The 19,930-nt window shown below is 42.8% G+C and overlaps 1 protein-coding gene across 2 annotated transcripts in view; it reads right to left on the reverse strand.

Moving 5' to 3' along the window:
* LOC137383476 (WW domain-binding protein 2-like) overlaps nt 1–19,930 on the reverse strand; it is a 46,994-nt gene that overhangs the window by 9,344 nt on the left and 17,720 nt on the right. For both annotated transcript variants that reach the window (XM_068056445.1, XM_068056444.1), the window contains exons 2-8: nt 17,984–18,092; nt 17,750–17,888; nt 10,159–10,251; nt 8,307–8,465; nt 5,522–5,632; nt 1,630–1,683; nt 610–711 (exon numbers count right to left, since the gene is read on the reverse strand). In XM_068056445.1, coding sequence (XP_067912546.1) covers nt 610–711; nt 1,630–1,683; nt 5,522–5,632; nt 8,307–8,465; nt 10,159–10,251; nt 17,750–17,888; nt 17,984–18,092 — 767 coding nt within the window. The remainder of the gene's footprint in view (nt 1–609; nt 712–1,629; nt 1,684–5,521; nt 5,633–8,306; nt 8,466–10,158; nt 10,252–17,749; nt 17,889–17,983; nt 18,093–19,930) is intronic.

Consider the following 19,930-nt stretch of genomic DNA (forward strand, 5'->3'; position numbering starts at 1 on the left):
TATATTGTCTCTCTGCGTTCTTCCTACTAAAATGAATCATTTCACACTTCTCTGAATTAAATTTCATCTGCCACTTGCCCACCCATTCCACCAACCTATCTATGTCTTTTTGAAGTTCTACACTATCCTTCTCACAGTTCACAATGTTTCCAAGTTTTGTATCATCCTCAAATTTTGAAATTGCGCTTGTGACCCGCACACCAAGGTCTAGGTCATTAATATATATCAGGGACAGCAAGGGTCCCATCACCGACCGTGCGGAACTCCACTACAAACCTTCCTCCAGTCTGAAAAACATCCATTAACCACTACTCTCTTTTTCCTGTCACTCAGTCAATTTTGTATCCATGTTGCTACTGTCCCTTTTATTCCATGAGCTATAACAAGTGTTTTACCACATTTGTCCAGATATCTGACAGGTAAAAGCACACAGAACTCTATTGCAATATGAAGTCTGTTTGAGGGAGATTGTGGGGGTAGGGGGCGGGGGGGGTGGCGGGGTAGGGGGAAGGTGGTGGCCATTGACGCTTAAACCAAGGATATAGTTAGCGGTAAAAACCCCATAATGTACAGTGACTCAATAAAGTAAAACATGAGAGGCTTTCTTACATGGTGCTCCTGCTGCAGCAGTACTAGGAATTGGCTGTTCAGGGCTGGTCAATGGAGATGAGAAGTTATTAGACATTGGAGGAGCTGAAGGATGGAAACCAGCTGGAAAAGAAAAATAGCATTCAAATCAAACAAGTAGTGAGCACACAGTGCCAATAAAGTAGACTATGGGATGGATTTACTCCCAGCTTCAGGCAGCATATCGACGGAAAATGAAGAAAAGTGTGGTGAAGGGGCCTACAGCTGCATATTTGGCCCTACTATTGTCGACCTTAATTTCTCTCCCTCTGCTACAGCAATGTAAGCTGTCTGATCCCAGACTGCCCCAACACATGCAAGTACTGATGGAGAGGTGGGCCCATGACCCACATGATTTTGCCGCTGCTATCGCTGGCCCCAGAGACTGGCAGGAGAGGGGTGCTGGTAGACACAGGATTCACAGTGGAAGGCCTATTGATCTCCTTTTAGGAGGGAGAAATCCCATTACTGCTCTGGCCAACCTTTATCCCTCAGCCAACATCACTAGAACAGATTAATAAAAGCAAAATACTGCAGATGCTGGAAATCTGAAATAAAACCAAGAAATGCTAGAAATACTCAGCAGGTCTGGCGACATCTGTGGAGAGAGAAGCAGAGTTAACGTTTCAGGTCAGTGACCCTTCTGATGACCTGAAACGTTAACTCTGCTTCTCTCTCCACAGATGCTGCCAGACCTGCTGAGTATTTCCAGCATTTCTTGTTTTTATCAGTAGAACAGATTATTTGATCAGTATCACATTTCTGCTTATGGGAGCTTGCTGTGCACTAATTGGTTGCTGGGTTTCATATCTTATACTTCAAAAGTATTTCATTGGCTGTGAAGAGCTTTGGAACATACTGCGGTCTTGAAAAGTGCGATATAAATTTACATCTTTTGTTGGACACTTTTCCTTCTTGTTTCCCTCTCTCTTTTACCTGTTTTAGGCCTTTACTCTTCCTACCTTGTCTGTGCCTTAAGTAGACAGAAAGAGGCTTTCCTACCTGGCATTCCAGCTGCAGATATCATGGGAGGAGGCTGTGCATTGCCAAAGTAAGCTGGGGGTGCAAAATAAGTATTCATAGGAGACATGCTGAGGTAGAAACCAAAATAATTCATAATTTTATTTGAAATAAGCAATAATACACACTGTGCACAAACAGTTCCTGTTCAAAATTATGAGGGGTTTTGATAAAGTCTCCCATCTTCCCTCCTCTGTAAATTTGAGATCATCCACATCGCTATTGCCTGTGTCCTACCTTGTACAAAATCCCATTCACCCAACACACTTGTGCTCGCTGACCTACATTGGCTCTTAGTTAAGCAATGCCTCGAATTTACAATTCTCAACCTCGTTTTCAAATCCCTCCATTGCCTCGCCCTTCCTTATCTCTGTAATCGCCTCCGGCCCCACAACCCTCCAAGATATCTGCACTCATTTAATTCTGGACTCCAGAACATCCCCGATTCTAGTTGCTCCACCATTGGTGGTCATGCCTTCAGCTGCCGAGGCCCTAAACTCTGGAATTCCCTCTCTAAACTTCGCTGCCTCTCTAATTCTCGTTCCTCCTTTAAGATGCACCTCAAAACCTACTTTTTGACCAAGCTTCTCATCATTGTTTTTTTTATTCGTTCATGGGATTTGGTGTCACTGGCTAGGCCAGCATTTATTGTCCATCCCTAATAGCCCTTATCGCCATATGTGGCTCAGCATCATATTTTATTTGGTAACACTCCTGTGAAGCACCTTGGAACATTTTATGACGTTAAAGGTGCGATATAAATACAAGCTGTTGTTGAGTAAATAAGGAGAAGCTGTTTATACTGGCAGAAGGGTCGATAACCAGAGGACACAGATTTAAGATAATTGGCAAAAGAACCAAAGGGGATCCGGAATGGATTACCTGAAAGGGCGATGGAAGCAGATTCAATAGTAAAACTTTCAAAAGGAAATTGGATAAATACTTGAAGAGTAAAATCTTTTTTTCGGGCTATGGGGAAAAAGCTGGGCAGTGGGACTAATTGGATAGCTCTTTCAAAGAGCCAGCATATGCTTAACAGGCTGAATGGCCTCCTTCTATGCTGTATAATTCTATGAAAGCGGACTGTATTGGTTTCCCCTCCGCTCTGAGGTGAAGAATGACTGTTCAATGCTGGGCACCCTCTTGCTTCTCGTAGACTGAAGTGTCAATGTTTTTCAACCCTGGGAAGCCTCTTAAATGGACGCTCCCTGTTCTATCAGCACTGGGTAAATACCTGATCATTGCTTTTCCTAATTTTAGCAGACGTATTCATGATAAGGTTGAACAACTTTTGACAAGTGCATTTAATAAATCACTTGCATTTTACTGCTAAATATTGGTATAGGTGCAGCAATTCCACTGAACATGCTGAGAAAAATAAATTCACTTTTTCAGACATTCAGATAATATTCTACCCTCAGTTTTAATATAAAATTAGCACCTTCCTCCTCCTAGCAAGAAATACGGAATAAAAATTGAAATCTAAGACATCTAATATACAGCGGTGAGATGCTAATATTTTTAACAAATTTAATAAAGCCAGTGATTAATGGATTGCCCACTTCCCAGGCAAGGGAAGAAATATGCCAAAAGAACATTGTTCTAACTTGCTGCTAGATGCTGCTTTAAGGGGTTATGTTGCTCAAAGTCAGTTGTGGTTCAGTGGTAGCACTGTCACCTCTGAGTTAGAAGGGTGTGGATTCATAGTCACACTACAACAATTTGAGCACTTAATCCAAGCTGCCACTCTGCTGCAGTACTGAGGGAGTGCTGCTCTGTCCTTTGCACTAGACCTTAAACCAAGGCCTGGTCTGCCTTCTCATGTGGACGTAAAATATCCTGTGGCACTATTCGAAGAAGAGCACGGTAGTTTTCCCAGTGTGTGCCTTGGCCAATATTTATCTCTCAATTATCACCTAAAGACCGGATCATCTAGTCATTCTCTTATTGCTATTTGTGGGACTGCATTGTGCCCAATCTTAGGTGATCTCATTCAACACAAAGATGGGAACACTACAGTTAATCTCTGGAGCCCTGGGCTGGTGGATCGATGGGGGAAGAAATGAGTCAGAATTCCCAACTTTTGATCACTACTTAGTGATTCCTGCTAAAATTCAACTTTCCCATGGACACAAAACAGGTGGCAACTGACACAGCCGCCCTTTCTACTGATGTCACTCGAACAGGGTGTATAACAGATGGTTGAACTGCTTCCTGTTTTGCCTAAGTTGAATATAATTCACCTCCATGTGCCGATGTTAAGCAAGGGCGGAAACAAGTCAACAGCTTTTCATGTACAAAAGTCAGGCCTAGCACAAAGGAAGATGGTTGTGGTTGTTGGAGGCCAATCATCTCAAACTCAAAATATCCCTGTAGGAGTTCCTCAGGACAGTGTCCTAGGCCCAACCATCTTCAGCTGCTTCATCAATGACCTTCCCTACATCATAAGGTCAGATGTTCACCAGTGTTTTCACAGTGTTCAGTAAGATTCGTTACTCCTCATTTGTGAAGCAGTCCTTACTCACATGCAACGAGACATGGATAACATTCAGGCTTGGGCTGATGACTGGCAAGTAACATTCACACCACACAAATGACAGACAATGATCATCTCCAACAACAGGTGTCTAGCCACCTCCACTTGACATTCAATGGCATTACCAATGTCGAATCCTCCACTGCCAAATATTCTGAGGTTACCATTGACCAGAAACTTAACTGGACCAGCCATATAAATACTGTGGCTACAGAAACAGGACAGAAGCTGTGTATTCTATGGCGAGCAACTCACCTCCTGACTCCCTAAAGCCCTTCCACAACCTACAAGGCACAAGTCAGGAATGTGATCCACTTGCCTGGATGAGTGTGTCTCCAACAGCACTCAAGAAGTTCAACACTAACCAGGACAGAGCAGCCACTTGATTGGCACCCCACCTATCACCTTAAAAGTTGACTCCCTCCATCACCGATGCACCATGGCAGCAGTGTGTACCATCTACAAGATGCACTGCAGCAGCTTGCCAAGGGTTCTTTGACAGAACCTTCCAAACCTCTGCCACCAAGAAGGACAAAGGCAGCAGGCCCATGGGAATACCACGCTTGCAAGTTCTCCTCCAAGTCTTCCTACTTGAAATTATATCTCTGTTCCTTCATTGTCACTGGGTCAAAATCCTGGAACACCTTTCCTAACAGCACTGTGGCAGTACCTTCAACACACGAACGCAGCGGTTCAAGAAGGGAACTCAGCACCACCTTCTCAAGGGCAATTAGGGATGGGCAATAAATAGCAGCCTAGCCAGTAACGCCCACATCCCATGAATTAATAAATAAAAAAAGTGCCTGAAAGAGCGGTGGAGGCAGATTCAATTGTGGCCTTTAAAAATTAATTGGATAATTGTCTGAAGAGAAAAAATTTGCAGATATACGGGGAAAAAGCAGGGGAGTGGGTCTAGGTGATTTGCTCTTGCAGAGAACCAGCACAAACACGACGGGCTGAATGGCCTGCTTTTGTGCTATATGATTCTATGCAGCAGCCAATTTTCACACAGCAAGATTCCGCAGACAGTGAAGTGGTAATGACTAGACTATTTGTTTCAGTGATGGTGGTTCAGCGAACTCCCCTATTCTTCTTCAAATAGTGCCATGGGATTTTTTACATCCACTTGACAGGACAGATGGGTCCTTGGTTTAAGGTCTCACCTGATGCAATAGAAGAATAACTTTTTGATAACTTTGTAGTCCATCTTTTGTTTTGCCCTCAATGTTACTGCATCCTGAAAGAGTCATTTCGCAAGTTGTCTTTGTGAGAGCAATAACCATATCCTCAAGCCCAGCCTACGCTCATTGTAAATCAACACATGAGGGATTTTCTTACCTGGTGTTCCAGCGGCTGCAAAATTAAGAGGGGGCTGCGTGGAGCCAAAGTACGATGGAGGTGGAGATCCATAAGGAGAATACATAGGAGGAACTGGTGCATAGTAACCACCTAGGGCGAAAAAATTATTTTAATTGACAGAAATCTTTGAAAGTGACAGTACTGGTTAACAAAACAGCTAATAATGCATATGGAATCCTGGGCTTCATAAACATAGGCATTGAGTACATTGAGTATGCCAGACCTGTATAGTTCTGTACTAGTTCAACCTCAGCTGCAGTATTATGTCTAATTCTGGGCATCACACTTTGGGAAGGATGTGATTGTTTTGGGCACAGAAGAGAATTACTGGAATGGTTCCAGTTATGAAGGATCACAGTTATGTGAATAGACTGGAGAAGCTAGTGTTGAAGTGAAGGCTAAGAGAAATTTTGATAGAGGTGTTTAAAATCATGAAGGGTTTAGAGTAAATAAAGAGAAACGGCTTCCAATGGCTGAGGGGCCGATAACCAGATGGCAAGATTTAAGGTAATTGGCAAAAGCAGAGATGACATGAGGATAAACCTTCTTACACAACGAGTGGTTAGGATTTGGAATGCACTGCCTGATAGGGTGGTGGAAACAGATTCAATAGTAGCCTTCAAAAGGGAATTGGATAAATACTTGAAGGAGAAAAAAATGCAGGGATAAGGGGGAAGAGCAGGATTAACTGGATTGCTCTTGGAATGAGCCATCAGAGACTAGATGGGCTGAATGGCCTCCTTCTGTGTCGGACTATTTGATGATTCTATGATTCCATAGAGAGATACAGCACTGAAACAGGCCCTTTGGCCCACCGGGTCTGTGCTGACCATCAACCATTTGTACTAACCCTACATTAATCCCATATTCCCTACCACATCCCCACAATTCTCCTATCACCACTACAGTCTTTGGCTGTGGGAGGAAACTGGAGCACCCAGCAGAAACCCATGCGGTCACAAGGAGAGCTTGCAAACTCCGCACAGGCAGTACCCAGAACCGAACCCAGGTCGCTAGTGCTATGAGGCTGCAGTGCTAACCACTGCGCCACTGTGCTGCCAGAAGCAACAGTGGATATAGTGCCCATGAAACTTTACAGGTCCTCTCCTGTTCTCCTGTTGTTGCAGCCTGACAGAAATTAAACTAAGACCTGAGTGGGAAAGTCACTGTGACGTGCTCTTCCAAGCCTCCAAAGGAAACTTTTGGGCCTTCCCGACTCTGGACTTCATTCCCCCTCTCCCTACTATAATCCCCAAGTGTCCCCACTCTGCCTTCCCCCTTGACCACTTGACCACTGACTTCAGAGCTGGGGCACCATTCCCCAAGGTTCCTGGTGGCAGCCTGCCATAACTTGACAGGAAGTCGGCCATTTAATGAGGCCCAGGGGTTAAAATTTACCCCAAGGTATCTTTTCCTGTTTATGTTATTTATTTACCTTATTAGAGTCGTGTATTTTATATTGTTATTCCCGCCTCCATCTACTTTAGGACTTCTTGTGCTCTACCATGCCTAATATAATGACAGGAGTTGCCACAGTTTTAACTGGGTTGTGGCTTGTACCATTTATGCCCTTCTTTTTGAAATTAGCACCTTTTGCAGCTTTTGTGCTTTAATAAACTTCAATCCGTCTTGTACCTCAAAGGAGATGGTAAATGTTCTGTTAACTGCAAACAGAGCACCCCAATTTTTTTTTAACCATTGCTGAATTTTTTAATGGATCTACATCTACAGGGTTCTTTGATTCCGGTTATTCTCTGTAGGTTGGTATTCATGTTTATCGGTGGCATTTATGGGTTGACTCTTTGGTCTGAATGTTTAGACCCTGATGGGGGTGAGCACAGAGGCAGGTGGGCCAGGAATTTCACACCTCTGGTCAGCGTGTTGGTTGCCCAACACTATCCCCTGAAGGTGAGGCACAGCAGGGCTACCCGTCCACAAGCAGCGGGTAGTAAATTGAGGCTGTTTGAAGGCCTAGTCGCCTAATGTCAGAGGCTGCAGAGCCCTGGAGCAGCCCAGCTGCCTGGAGGTGGCCTTCTGGCGATTGACTGGGAGGCTAGCACTCCAGGCAGGCTTTGAGACCCTCCCTACCTGCCTGGTCTCAGCTGCAGCCACAGGCCGCCCTGTGGAGGGGTTTTCCCCCTCCGCAATGGTGTCTCGCTGTGAAAGGCAATTTTTATTTTAAAGTTAAGAATGTTGGAGAGAGGCCACCTCCGTCATTGGACGTCCTCTCACGCACTTACCTGAAAGGCAGCCCTGCTGCTTCTTCAGTGCTGGAGGACCTCCTGTTAACCCTCCAGCTTCGAAAGCCGGCCCTCTGGCCAACAACTGGCCAACTTGGGGAAAATCACAGCCAGATGACTGTTTCCTGGGCTTCGGACCCTCATTTGACCCTGATGTCGGGGTCCTGACGGCTGCAGGGAAGACCCTCCCTGTGTGTCTTTGTTTCTTTGAACTCTGCAGGCACTTATTATCAGCAAACAATGAGACAGATGGTAATTATTGTAATTGAGCACATACATACTCCTGCCAGACTTGGGAAGAGGAGACCCCCTGTAAAATGGGAATGCTTTTTGAAAAATTAAACACTCAAACTGTACAGTAGTTAGTAAAAGAAAATTGTGGAGTTACTTCTTGTGGGAACAGTATTTGTACTTTCAAAACCTTGTTATACATACTTTATTGAAGAAGACTGAGAAAAAGCAATTTAAATGTTATTATTTTACATTCTGATTGTGGAAAGATACGTTTAAATGGTTAATACTACCTGCTGGAGGTGGTGGTCCAGGAATGTAAGCAAATTGAGTTGGTTGACTCTGTTCTATATATGGAGCAGATGACCTATAATAATTAGCCCTTCTTGTTGGTACAATGCTAATTGTTTCGACATATATCACAGGACTGTAAGCTGATGGACCTCTTGATGCTGGAAGCAAATGTTAAAATGGCAATCAGGAGCATGGCTAAGTACCACATATTATAAAATCCCCTGTAATACAACTTGTGACCAACCCTTGTTGTCCTATGAGATTGATGTTTTTTCTTTTATAAAGCAACTATTTCTTCTTCCTCTTCATCTTCTGTGTGTAGTGGCACTTGAGGAAACCCAATTCCACCTATCCAGCAGATCATACTCTGGGTGGCTTGTGCAACAAAGCTCTTTTTTTTAATGTGGTCAAGTTGTTAGCCTGACTTGCAACTCAGGGCGACAAGCTAGCCGTGATGGGGAAGGGGGGCAGTCAACACTCTACTCCTATCTGACACGCAAACCTCACTGGATGTTAGCTCACTATTCAGAGATTAATAACTCTGGTTTTCTGCTCGAGAGCTGAGTATCAGGAGTTGGTGGAACATTGCCGAATGCCAGCTTGAAACCAACACAACAGCAGCTTTCCATTCAGCCACATTTAACAGTCGGCCTCAACCTTTTCATGAACGATTCAAACTCTTTCATATAATGACTTTGATTCTAACACTGACTGTACTTCACCAAAACAATAACCAAACTGGAATTAATACTTTTAAAAAAGTGTAACCAAATTATTTAGTCAGTATTAAAATGGAGATAAATGCCCCTTTCATAACAGTAATCCGGAAACCATAGTGTCATTTGTAGCTGTACTGCATTTTGGAGAGTGCCTTGTGACCAGTTCTGTCAGTGACCAGTTTCTTACCGCTAACCTCTGTTAACATCAGGTGTGGTACAACTGTCAGCTGGTTTCTCCAGTAGTTTCTGCATCACACTATTTAATGTCCATATTTAATAAACTCTGGGATAACAAGAAGCGGATTTTTTCTTCTGTCAAATGTGCTTTCAATTTAGTAATATTTAAAAAGCTCAGTGGCAAGAACTCCTTTGTGGCAATGAAACTGGGAACAGCATATCAAAAGTGTTAATAAAAGAGAACGTAGTTAAAGCTAAAAGACTGAATTCCAGGATAGTTACCCCTATATTTATTAATTTGGCCATAATTCTCCTCATTGTTCCTTTCTGCTGTTGCTGATTACCAACACACCCAGCACCACTGCCCCCCACACACCCCATATTATTTCAAAAATGTTTTGAAGCTCTGACTTTTCTCCACATGTTATCTGTATAATGGACAAGGTAGGTACCATGAAGCTGCTGTGTGGGAGTGGGAGCTATTACAGAAAAGGTACAATGTATAAAGGAGCGAACATGAACATAAACATTTGGAATTCTCCTCCCCAGAGAGCAGTGGAGGCTGGGCCATTGAATATATTCAAAGCTGAGTTCAACAGATTTTTGATCTATAAAGGACTCAAGGGTTATGGGGGGATGGGGGTGGGGGTGGGGGTGGGGGGGGGGGGGTAGGAAAGTGGAGTTAAGGCCATAATCAGTCATGATCCAGTTGAATGGCGGGGCAGGCTCAAGGGGCGGAAGGGCCTACTCCTGTTCCTATTTCTTATGTTCTTATGAATGGTGCAGTTGTAACAATCAATGTCAAAATTCCAAGTCAACAAAAAGAGGTAATTCAGCCACAGATAACTATGGATCTTGAGATGTAGGTAATTCTAAAGATTTGTAACCACAGTCAGACACAAACACATTCCATACAGTACCCTTAAATGTCCTTATTAACTTTTTCATTGCCTACCATGAGTTGCTATTTGTATCATTGCCTTTCCAAAGTCAATTGCTCCTCCAGAATAAAATGTCAATTTGAAAGATGCTGTTCCTTCCCAGCCACCTGGATAGAAGACAAGAGTTGTGAAAAATGCAAATGGTTTGTCTTGTAAACATTCCTTTCAAATACGTAAATCGCTGGTGGTTGTTCTTAATCTGAGGTGACAATGTTTTCAGACCTTGGTGCCTTGCTTAATCTGTTTGCATTTCACAAAAAAAATCAGGTAGTTAAATAACAGAATATTTTTAAATATCTGGCTCTTGGATGTTCTGGAAACTCAGCAGCCTGTGCCTTACAACACCATGTCCTGAGATAACCCACACCCCATGAATAACCTATTCTGTGCAAGCCACTGCAGGTCTCTTACATAGTACTTGTAAATATTTACCAGTACAAAGTACTCTTTTTTTTGCTCTGGGTAATGCAACAAAAATATAATGTTGTGTTTGGTTGAGCTTTACAAATGAAAGAGATAGTTTTTGAAAAAAAAATTAATTGGCATAACATGATGACAGGCAGGGCACCATCAAGGTTCAAAAGAATGAAAGAGAAGAAAACAACAACAACATATTTATATAGCGCCTTTAGTATAACAAAACTTCCCAAGGCGCTTCACAGGAGCGTTATAAAGCAAAATATGAAACCGGGCCACATAAGGAGATATTAGGTCAGATGACCAAAAGCCCAGCCAAAGAGGTAGTTTTTAAGGAGTGTCTTAAAGGGGGAAAGAGTTAAAGAGGTAGAGAGGTTTAGGGAGGGAATTCCAGAGCTTAGGGCCATGACAGCTGAAGGCACAGCCACCAATGGCGGAAAGATTGAAAGCGGGGATGCTCAAGAGGCCAGAGTTAGAGGAACACAGATATCACAGACAGTTGTGGGGCAGGAGGACAGTACAGAGAAAGGGAGGGGGTGAGGCCATGGAGGGATTTGAAACCAAGTATGAGAATTTTAAAATCAGGATATTGCTTGATTGGGAGCCAATGTAGGTCAGTGAGCACTGGGGTGAAAGGGGAATGGGACTTGGTGCGAGTTAAGACATGGGCAGCAGAGATTTGGATGACCTCAAGTTTACAGAGGGTAGAATATGGGAGACCAGCCAAGAGCACATTGGAATAGTCAAATCTAGAGGTAACTAAGGCATGAATTTCAGCAACAGATGAGCTGAGGCAGGGGCGAAGTTGCAGAGATGATGCGAATATGTGGTCAGAAGCTCATCTTGGGGTCAACTATGATACCAAAGTTGCGAATAGACTGAAGTCAGGGAGAGGGTCGAGGTTGGTAGCTATGGAATAGAGCTTGGAGAGGAGACCAAAAACAGTGACTTCAGTCTTCCTAATATTTATTTCACCTCATCCAGTACTGGATGTTGGATAAGCAGTCTGATAATTTCACAACAGCGGAGGAGTTGAAAGAGGTGGTGCTGAGGTAGAGCGGGGTATCGTCTGTATACATGTGAAAACTAATGCTGTGCATTTGGATGATGACGCTGGTGGGGGTGGGATGCAGCATGTAGATGAGAAATAGGAGAGGGCCAAGGACAGATCCTTGGGGGACACCAGAGGTAACGGTGCAGGAGCAGGAAGAGAAGCCAGTGCAAGTGATACTCTGGATATGATCAGCTAGATAAGAATGAAACTAAGTGAGAGCAATCCCATCCGGTTGGATGATAGCAGAGAGGAGGATGGTTTGGACAACTGTGTCAAGAAGGATGAGGAGGAAAAATTTCCCTTTGTCACAAACTTCTGCTGCTTCTGGATTTTATGGTGCCCTCCAACTTCACCATCCTCTTTCTGACAGAGTGCAGATTGCAAGCTGAGTGTGGAGATTCGATTTTGGTGAGTAGCGAGTTTGGTGAAGGGGGGAGGAGGTGCTCCATTTTCTACTTTTTTTAATACTTCTTTAACCATCCAGTATTTGGTTCTTGCCTCGGTGCAGTGGAAGGAGCTGTTTGGTGAGTACCTGGTAAGCTATTCTACTTATAATAAATAGTCTGTAAAGTTAAGGTATGGCAGGGCAGCTCTGCTGAGTAGAATGTACAGCCTGTGGCATGTGGGAAGTCATGGATGCACCATGTGTCCTAGAGAGACACATTTGCAGAAGTGTCACTGGCTGCAGAAGCTTGAACTCCAGGTTTCGGAACTCGAGCGGTGGCTGGAATCACTGTTATACATCCACGAGGTGGAGGACTATGTGGATAGCACATTTAGGGAGGTGGTCACGCCACAGGTTAGGAGCATGCAGGTAGATAGGGAATAGGTGACAGCCAGGCAGTCTAAGAGAACCAGACAGGTAGTGTAGGAGTTCCCTGATATGATCTCACTCGCTAATCTGTTTTCCATTTTGGATACTGGTGAGGGTGATAGTTCCTCAGTGCAGTCAGGCTCAAGTTTGTGGCACCACAGGTGGCTCAGCTGCCCAGGAGGGGAGGAAGAAAAGTGGAAAAGCAGTAGTGATAGGAGATTCATTAGTTAGGGGAACAGATAGGCGTTTCTGCGGCAGTAAACGTAATTCTACAATGGTGTATTGCCTCCCTATCACGGAGCGTATGCAGGACATTCTTCTGGGGGAGGGTGAACAGCCAGAGGCCGTGGTCCACATTGGTACCAATGACATAGGTAAGAAGGGGAAATGGAGTCCTGAATGCAGATTATAGGGAGCTAGGAATGAGATTAAAAAGTAGGACCTCAAATGCAGTAATCTCAGGATTACTCCCAGTCCCACATGCAAGTGTGCAAAGAAATTGGAGAATAGAGCAATTGAACACGTGGCTGGAGAACTGGTGTAGGAGGGAGAGCTTCAGATTTCTGAGACTTTGGGGCTGGTTCTGGGGCAGGTGGGACCTTGTCAAGATGGACGGGTTGCGTCTTAACAGGACTGGGATGAATATCCTCGCATAGAGATTTGCTGGTGCTGTTGGGGAGGGTTTAAACAAAATTGTCAGTGGGATGGGAACCTGAGAGGGAGCTCAGATTGGAGGGAAGCAAAACTGGTAAGTTGTCAGGGGTGTGAGAGCCAGGCGCAAGTATCAGAGAGGAATACCAAGGTGCACAGAATACTCGGGGAGATAGATAGCATGAAAGTAGGAAATAGCAAGTTATTAGGTGGGGTCAGAGTAAGGGAGAAAGTAATAAAGTCTGAATCAGGGTTAATGTTCATGTATGTGAATGCACCAAGTATGGTTAATAAGACTGGTGAGGTACAGGCACAGATTGCCATGTGGAAATATGATGTTGTGGCTTTCACAAAGACCTGGCTCAAAGAAGGGCAGGACTGGGTGTTAAATATTCCTGGATACAAGGTGTCCAGGAAAGATAGGAAAGAGAATAAAGGGGGAGGGGTGGTGGTATTGATTAAGGAGAGCAGTGCAGTGCTGGAGAAAAAGGACGCCCTAGAGGGGTCAAGGACAGAATCAATTTGGCTAGAGCTAAGGAACAAAAAAAGGTTTGGTTACATTCCTCGGTGTTGTCTATAGGCCACCAGCTAGAGGGAAGGACGTGGAGGAACAAATTTGCAAGGAAATTACAGAGAGGTGCAAAAAATATAGGGTAGTTATAATGGGGGACTTTAATTATCCAAACATAGACTGGGATAATAGTAGTGTAAAAGGCAGTGAGGGGCAAGAGTTCCTAGAGTGTGTTCAGGAAAATTTTCGACAACAGTATGTTGCGAGTCCAACGAGAAAGGAGGCACTGCTAGACCTGGTTCTTAGGAATGAGGTGGGCCACTTGGATCAAGTATCTGTAGGAGAGCATTTAGGGGATAGTGATCATTGTATCATAAGGTTTAGGCTGACTATGGAAAAGGACAAAGAGCAATCCAGGGTCAGAATAATTAACTGGGGGAAGGCCAATTTCAATGGGGTAAGAATGGAGCTGGGGCGAATAAATTGGAGTCAAAAGCTGGCAGGAAAACTGATAGATGAACAATGGGCTACCTTCAAAGAAGAGATAGTTTGGGCACAGTCAAGGTATGTTCCCTCGAAGGGGAAAAGTAGGGCAAACAAATCCAGAGCTCCCTGGGTGACAAAAGAGTGTTAGACCAGGTGAGACAGGGGTCTAGGGGGTTCCCTCTCAGTCTTTGCCTGGTTTTACCGTAACAAGGTTTAATTTTAAAAACACCATGTTTTATCTCCCCGCTCAGTGAATCCTTGTTCACTGCTTTACAATTGTAAGGCAAAGAAATCAGACCGATTTTCTTAGATTTAAACAAGAAAGGTGGAAGTTTATTAATCCTAAACTCTAATTCAGTTAATGACGACAAGTATGTGACGCAACCACGCTAGCATGCATACACGATAAACACACATACAGATAGAGACAGAAAAAATAGAATGAATAAAGGGGAAAAGTTTGAGGCAATATCTGGAAGCTATTTATGGTCCTTTGAGTTCAATGTGGAGTTTTTGGTTGCTGGTAAGTCTTGCTGTTCGTTGGGGCCCAGTGCATGCTTTAACTTGTTTCGATATAGGAGTCTTTTCTCTCTTGAGGTTTAAGCGACTTCAATGGGTCCAGAGGCTTGTGAGAAAGCGAGAGAGAGCTAGCCAGGAGAGAGGCTGTCTGGTTCCAGGTTCACTTGCACTCTGCAGTCTGACTTCAAACTGTCCTGTGAGCACAATTCAAACCTCCAATTTGGCCAGCAGGTTAGTCAGGTGGCTAAGTTTTTTCAACAAAGTCTTCTGCATCTTTTGTGTATTCCAAAGCTCTCAGTAGCGTGGGGGAAGGGGGGTGTAGTGCTGTCTCTTACACCGACAAGATGTGGATCACTATCGGCCCGGACCAATCTCTGTTAATTGGATCAGTGAGCAATTCTTTTGTCACTCCAAGCACTGTCTCTTAGTATCCAAATGTTCTTCCAGCCACTGCTGATCTCTTTAAACAAGTCATCTCTTCACACCAGCAACAGGTTAAAATTGATGTTCATGTGACAAAATGAATATGCCTCATTCCGTTGCGATAGCAATGTGGCACTTATCATCAGATCACATCTTGTCTTGATCCTAAACTCTTCTGGCACTTTCTCCTCTTTGAGCACCTCACCTTGTTCCACCCCTCTCACCTCTCAGTTACATTGCTGTTTCTCTACTGTTCACCCAAGTACGATAAAAATTGTTTCACCGAGATACCTTCACTGCTTTCCTCCTCAGCCTTTGCATCAAACTTCTCATCCTTGCTAATTTCAACCTCCAACTCAACTCATCATGTTCTCTCTCCTCCGAGTTCACTGCCCTCTTATTCTCCCTAAATCTTTCCCTCCATGTAAGATCCCCGATCTATATTCACAGCCACCCTGTTGAACTTCCCATCTCACATGGTCTTGCTAGTCCCATTGTATCAATTACAGATAAGGCCATCACTGATCACTTCCTTGTATCACTCTCCATCCACATCCCCCTTCCAGGTCCCAACCCTACCTCCTTCTGTATCTATCCCTGGAAAAATCTATTTTCCAATTCACTTACAACTGCACTTTCAGAATCTCAATTGCTTAGCCTTTGGCCCTCCGTTTGCCACAACATTTCTGTAGCTACTGATTTGATGCCCTAGTCCACAGTAAAACCATTTCTCTATCTCACCCTGGCCATTTCCCCTGGTACAGGCCTCATCTCCTCTCCCTAAAGTCCAAGGGACACAGACTTGGAAAGGATATGGTGGAAAACTGGTTTAGCCATCCACCACCAGATCTGGCTGGACCACTTAAAACATTTATTGGGTCCTGTTCTAATCTGCTCAAACTGTTCACTATTCCAGGCTCTTCATGGAATGCAAAGATAACCCTGGCTTCTTTTCTCTACTGCAAACTTAAACTCCTCTCCCCTATCTCCCCGACCCTCACCTCCAACAATGTGCAAGGAGCTCATGGACTTCTTTATCGGCATCTCATCAGCTAGCTCTGCTGCATCCCTCCTTTCCACAAGCCCATTGGGCCCAACTTCCTCTAAAGCTCCCCGGCCTTAACCCTGAACTCGCATCTTTCTCTAGCTTCTCTCCTATCTCCCCTCACGCCCCCTCTGCTCATATACTGTCCATGAGACCCACCTCCTGCTCCCTTGACCCGATTCCCACAAAACTGCTGACCACCCAACTTCCTCTCCCTATGTTAGTCGATACTGTTAACGGTCCCTATGTTAGTCGATACTGTTAACGGCTCTCTCTCTTCAGGTGTTGTTCCTCTCTTTGTTAAAATTGCCGTCACCACCCCTCTCAAAAAAACAGCCCTTTGACCTCAGTCCTTGCAAATTACCACCCCATCTCCAACCTCCTTTTCCTCTCCAAGGCTCTTGAATGTGATTTCACCTCCAAAGGCTGTGTGCATCTTTCTCAGAACTCCATACTTGAATCCCTTCAACCAATTCCTGCCGCAGTACTGAAACAGCTATTATCCAAGTCATAAATGACATCCTGTGTGACAAGTTAAAGCAAGAGGCAGGATTTTAAAGTCTTAAGATTGTAGGAAGAAGGACAGACTGACAAAGCTAAGGAATCACACCAGGACATGATTTACATTAGGTGACTGTAAAAAGTCTGGATTTCAATAGAGTGAGGATGTAGGACATGGAATAGCAGATAGGCCGGCACATTTACAGCTTAGGACTAATAAGAAGGGAATATCCAGATGTCCATCAACCATAGTTGTATTGTTAAACTAAGAGGCAAATAAAGTTATGATGGGGGGAATAGAGACAAGTTGGAGGTTTGAGATGAAAGAGGAAACACTTACATAAGTATTCTTCTTGTATCTTACCCTGGAGTAAGAGAGTGGTGCTCCCAGGAACCTCCCCAAGTTTGGGAGTACCATTTAGAACTTGGGCAGACATGAGCTTTTAGGAGTGGTAAGAGGGAAAATAAGAAATGCTTGATGCAAAAGAGGAAACCAAGATTTTTGAAGGAAGGCAAAAAACTTATTTTTCTCCAGCAGTGTTGGTAACTTTATTATCACAATGGAAAGAAGGATTCACAGCACTTGCAAGACAGTAACTTAAAACAAATTTAAGATTTAAGAAAAGGCAGGGGAATGGTGCTGGCTGAGTTGCTCTTACAGAGAGCCAGCACAGACACGACAGGCTGAATGGCCTCCTTCTGTGCTTTAACCATTCTATGATTCTATGATACATCACCGGATATTCTACAAGAGACATAATGAGATATTGGAGAAGAATTTATCAGTGTGTCATTGTAAAATGCAGATGTACAAAAAATGTGACTCTGGTGCTAGAACTTAATAAAATGGTGATATTTTACTAATACTTCTGACTTTGCCTATCTTTTGCACGTACATTTAACTTGGTTCTGCTCTTGACCGATCACTATATTACAGATATTTGTAAAGGTAAATACACAATTACTTGCAATTACCCTGGTACTGAAGGATTGAAATGCAAGTTATTGAATTTACCCCTATGCTAAAGTTTCTCTTTATCTGGTGATAATACCCTTTCAAATGTTGATCAAACATAATTTTACAAAAATGTTCAATGCTTCCTGATTCACTAAGAATGATCTATTTGTACATCAAACATTTTAACGTTTTATTTTTCAAGCAGGGTGATTACTTTGTCACTTACCTGCAGGCTGAGCATTAATTTTACACTTGATGTAATTGGCAGTGAAGATGCCCTGCTCAACAGAACAATTTTCCATGAAACGAAATGGCATTGAGAAAGATTTCATTGGTTTGGACTGATCTTTTGGTATGAATATCACCTGATGAATAAGCAACAATTTTGAGAGTGTGCAACTTCAAATCCATCAATTTCTTTGGTTGAGTTTTGTCAAAAACTGTGCTTTAAAACACCCACCCTCTCTTGTGTGAGGCAAACCTTTCCTTTCTTCTTGCCTTTAAAGGCTTCGGGGGTTGTCTTCATATCTTGGAATGTCAACTGGACATTGTTGAAGCTCAGCAGCACGCTGATAATGATTAAGGCATTTGGTTACATTAAAATACTATATAATCCATTTTTAAATAGATTCAATACTATTATATTAGATGTTAAAAGATAAAAGTATAAATAAGCAAAAGAAAATACACATGTTCTTACAGACCACGACGCATATGAATCTAAATAAAACTCCATGGACGTATCTCTATTTCGATTATGCTTTTTTAATATCCACTATGGTTCCAGTTTATCAATTCAAAATAAAATAAAGTGTGCAAATTGGCTGCTGTGTTTCCTACATTACAACAGTGACTACACTGCAAAAGTATTTCATTGGCTGTAATCCGCATTGGGAGTTCCTCAGGTAATGAAAAGGGCTGTATAAATGGAAGTCTGTCTGTCTACAAAGTATAGCTAGTTATATATTACACTGTCTGCTGCATATAGATCACTGGTTGATGACATTTCCAAAATAATTAAATCTCACAACATATTAAAGTAAATCTTATACCAGAATTCTGAGATTCTGTCAGGTTGATGCTCCTCTTATTAAACCCCCTGTTCAAACAAATTCTAAAAGCTGCTACTTGAATTTTAGTGCAACAATATTATTTCATTATATGCTTTAGAGAACGTGGTTGAGTTTCAACCCATTTGATCATAATAAAAATAGGATATTTGACAACTAGATCTTTGGAAATGTATTTGCTTTTAATGACTTCACACAACAGTGGAGCTAGAAACTTGTGAAATCTGATCTTGATTACTTGTAAAAGTACAGATTTACTGTTAATGAAGTTACACTGATAAGGAACTAGTATAGCTTTTTCTGTGTATTTTTATAATAGTATTCCCACCAGAGAATTGCACCATTTCATATCACTGCCAATGCAATTTCATTTTTAATTACTTTTTTTGAAGCATCTTGGGATTTTGATCCCCATTAAAAGCTTACATGAACTCATGTTGTTGTTGTTGCCAGAGTCTCGCTGCTCAATTTGAATACATTTTTTATTTAGTTCTAAAATTTAATTATGCTTTTACAATCAAGTCAGTTCCATCAGTAAGAAAATTACTTCCAAACAGATCTAACCTCCTTGGCAGAAAGTATAGACATTTCAAAAGCCTTGTACGTTAGTGGAATTGTTTCCATAAGGATCAAGTGAATTCTGGTTACCCCTCTATTTTGCTTTGTATCCAAAAGTGGTGTCTCTCTTAACATATAACAGATTGGGATAAGTTAGGGACATTTTTGGTCTAGGCTAATGGTCATTCACCAAGATGGAATAGACTTCTTTCAGAGAATTGGAACATTTTTGATATGTTAAAGATGCTATATAAGTGCCTATTATTGTTGTAGTTACATGTCGACAAGGAATGAGGATCAGATGCTTAGTGATTTGAAAAGGGAATATTAATGAAATGCTGAATAAGGTTGGTGAGCTACAAGCACAAATAGCAGTATGGGAATATGATGTAGTGGCAATAATGGAAATATGGCTTAAAAATGATGAGGATTGGGTGCTTAATTTACAACGATATAAAGTGTCCAGAAAAGATAGAGTAGGGAAAAAGGGAGGTGGGGTGGCAGTACTGATTAGGAAAGACATTATATAGTGTTGGAAAGAGGGGATGTCCTTCAGGGGGCAAGGACAGAATCTGTTTGGTTAGAGTTGAGAAACAAAAAGGGCATGATCACACTACTCGATGTATTCTGTAGGCATCCAAACAGTGAGAGAGATAGAGGAACAAAGCTGCAGGGAAATCACAGAGATGTGCAAGAACGATAGAGTGGTGATATTGAGGGACTATAATTACCCAAATATCGATTGGGATAATGTTAGAGTAAAGGGAAAGGAGGGGGAG

This window comes from Heterodontus francisci, chromosome 24, assembly GCF_036365525.1.
Source record: "Heterodontus francisci isolate sHetFra1 chromosome 24, sHetFra1.hap1, whole genome shotgun sequence".
Taxonomy (NCBI): domain Eukaryota; kingdom Metazoa; phylum Chordata; class Chondrichthyes; order Heterodontiformes; family Heterodontidae; genus Heterodontus; species Heterodontus francisci.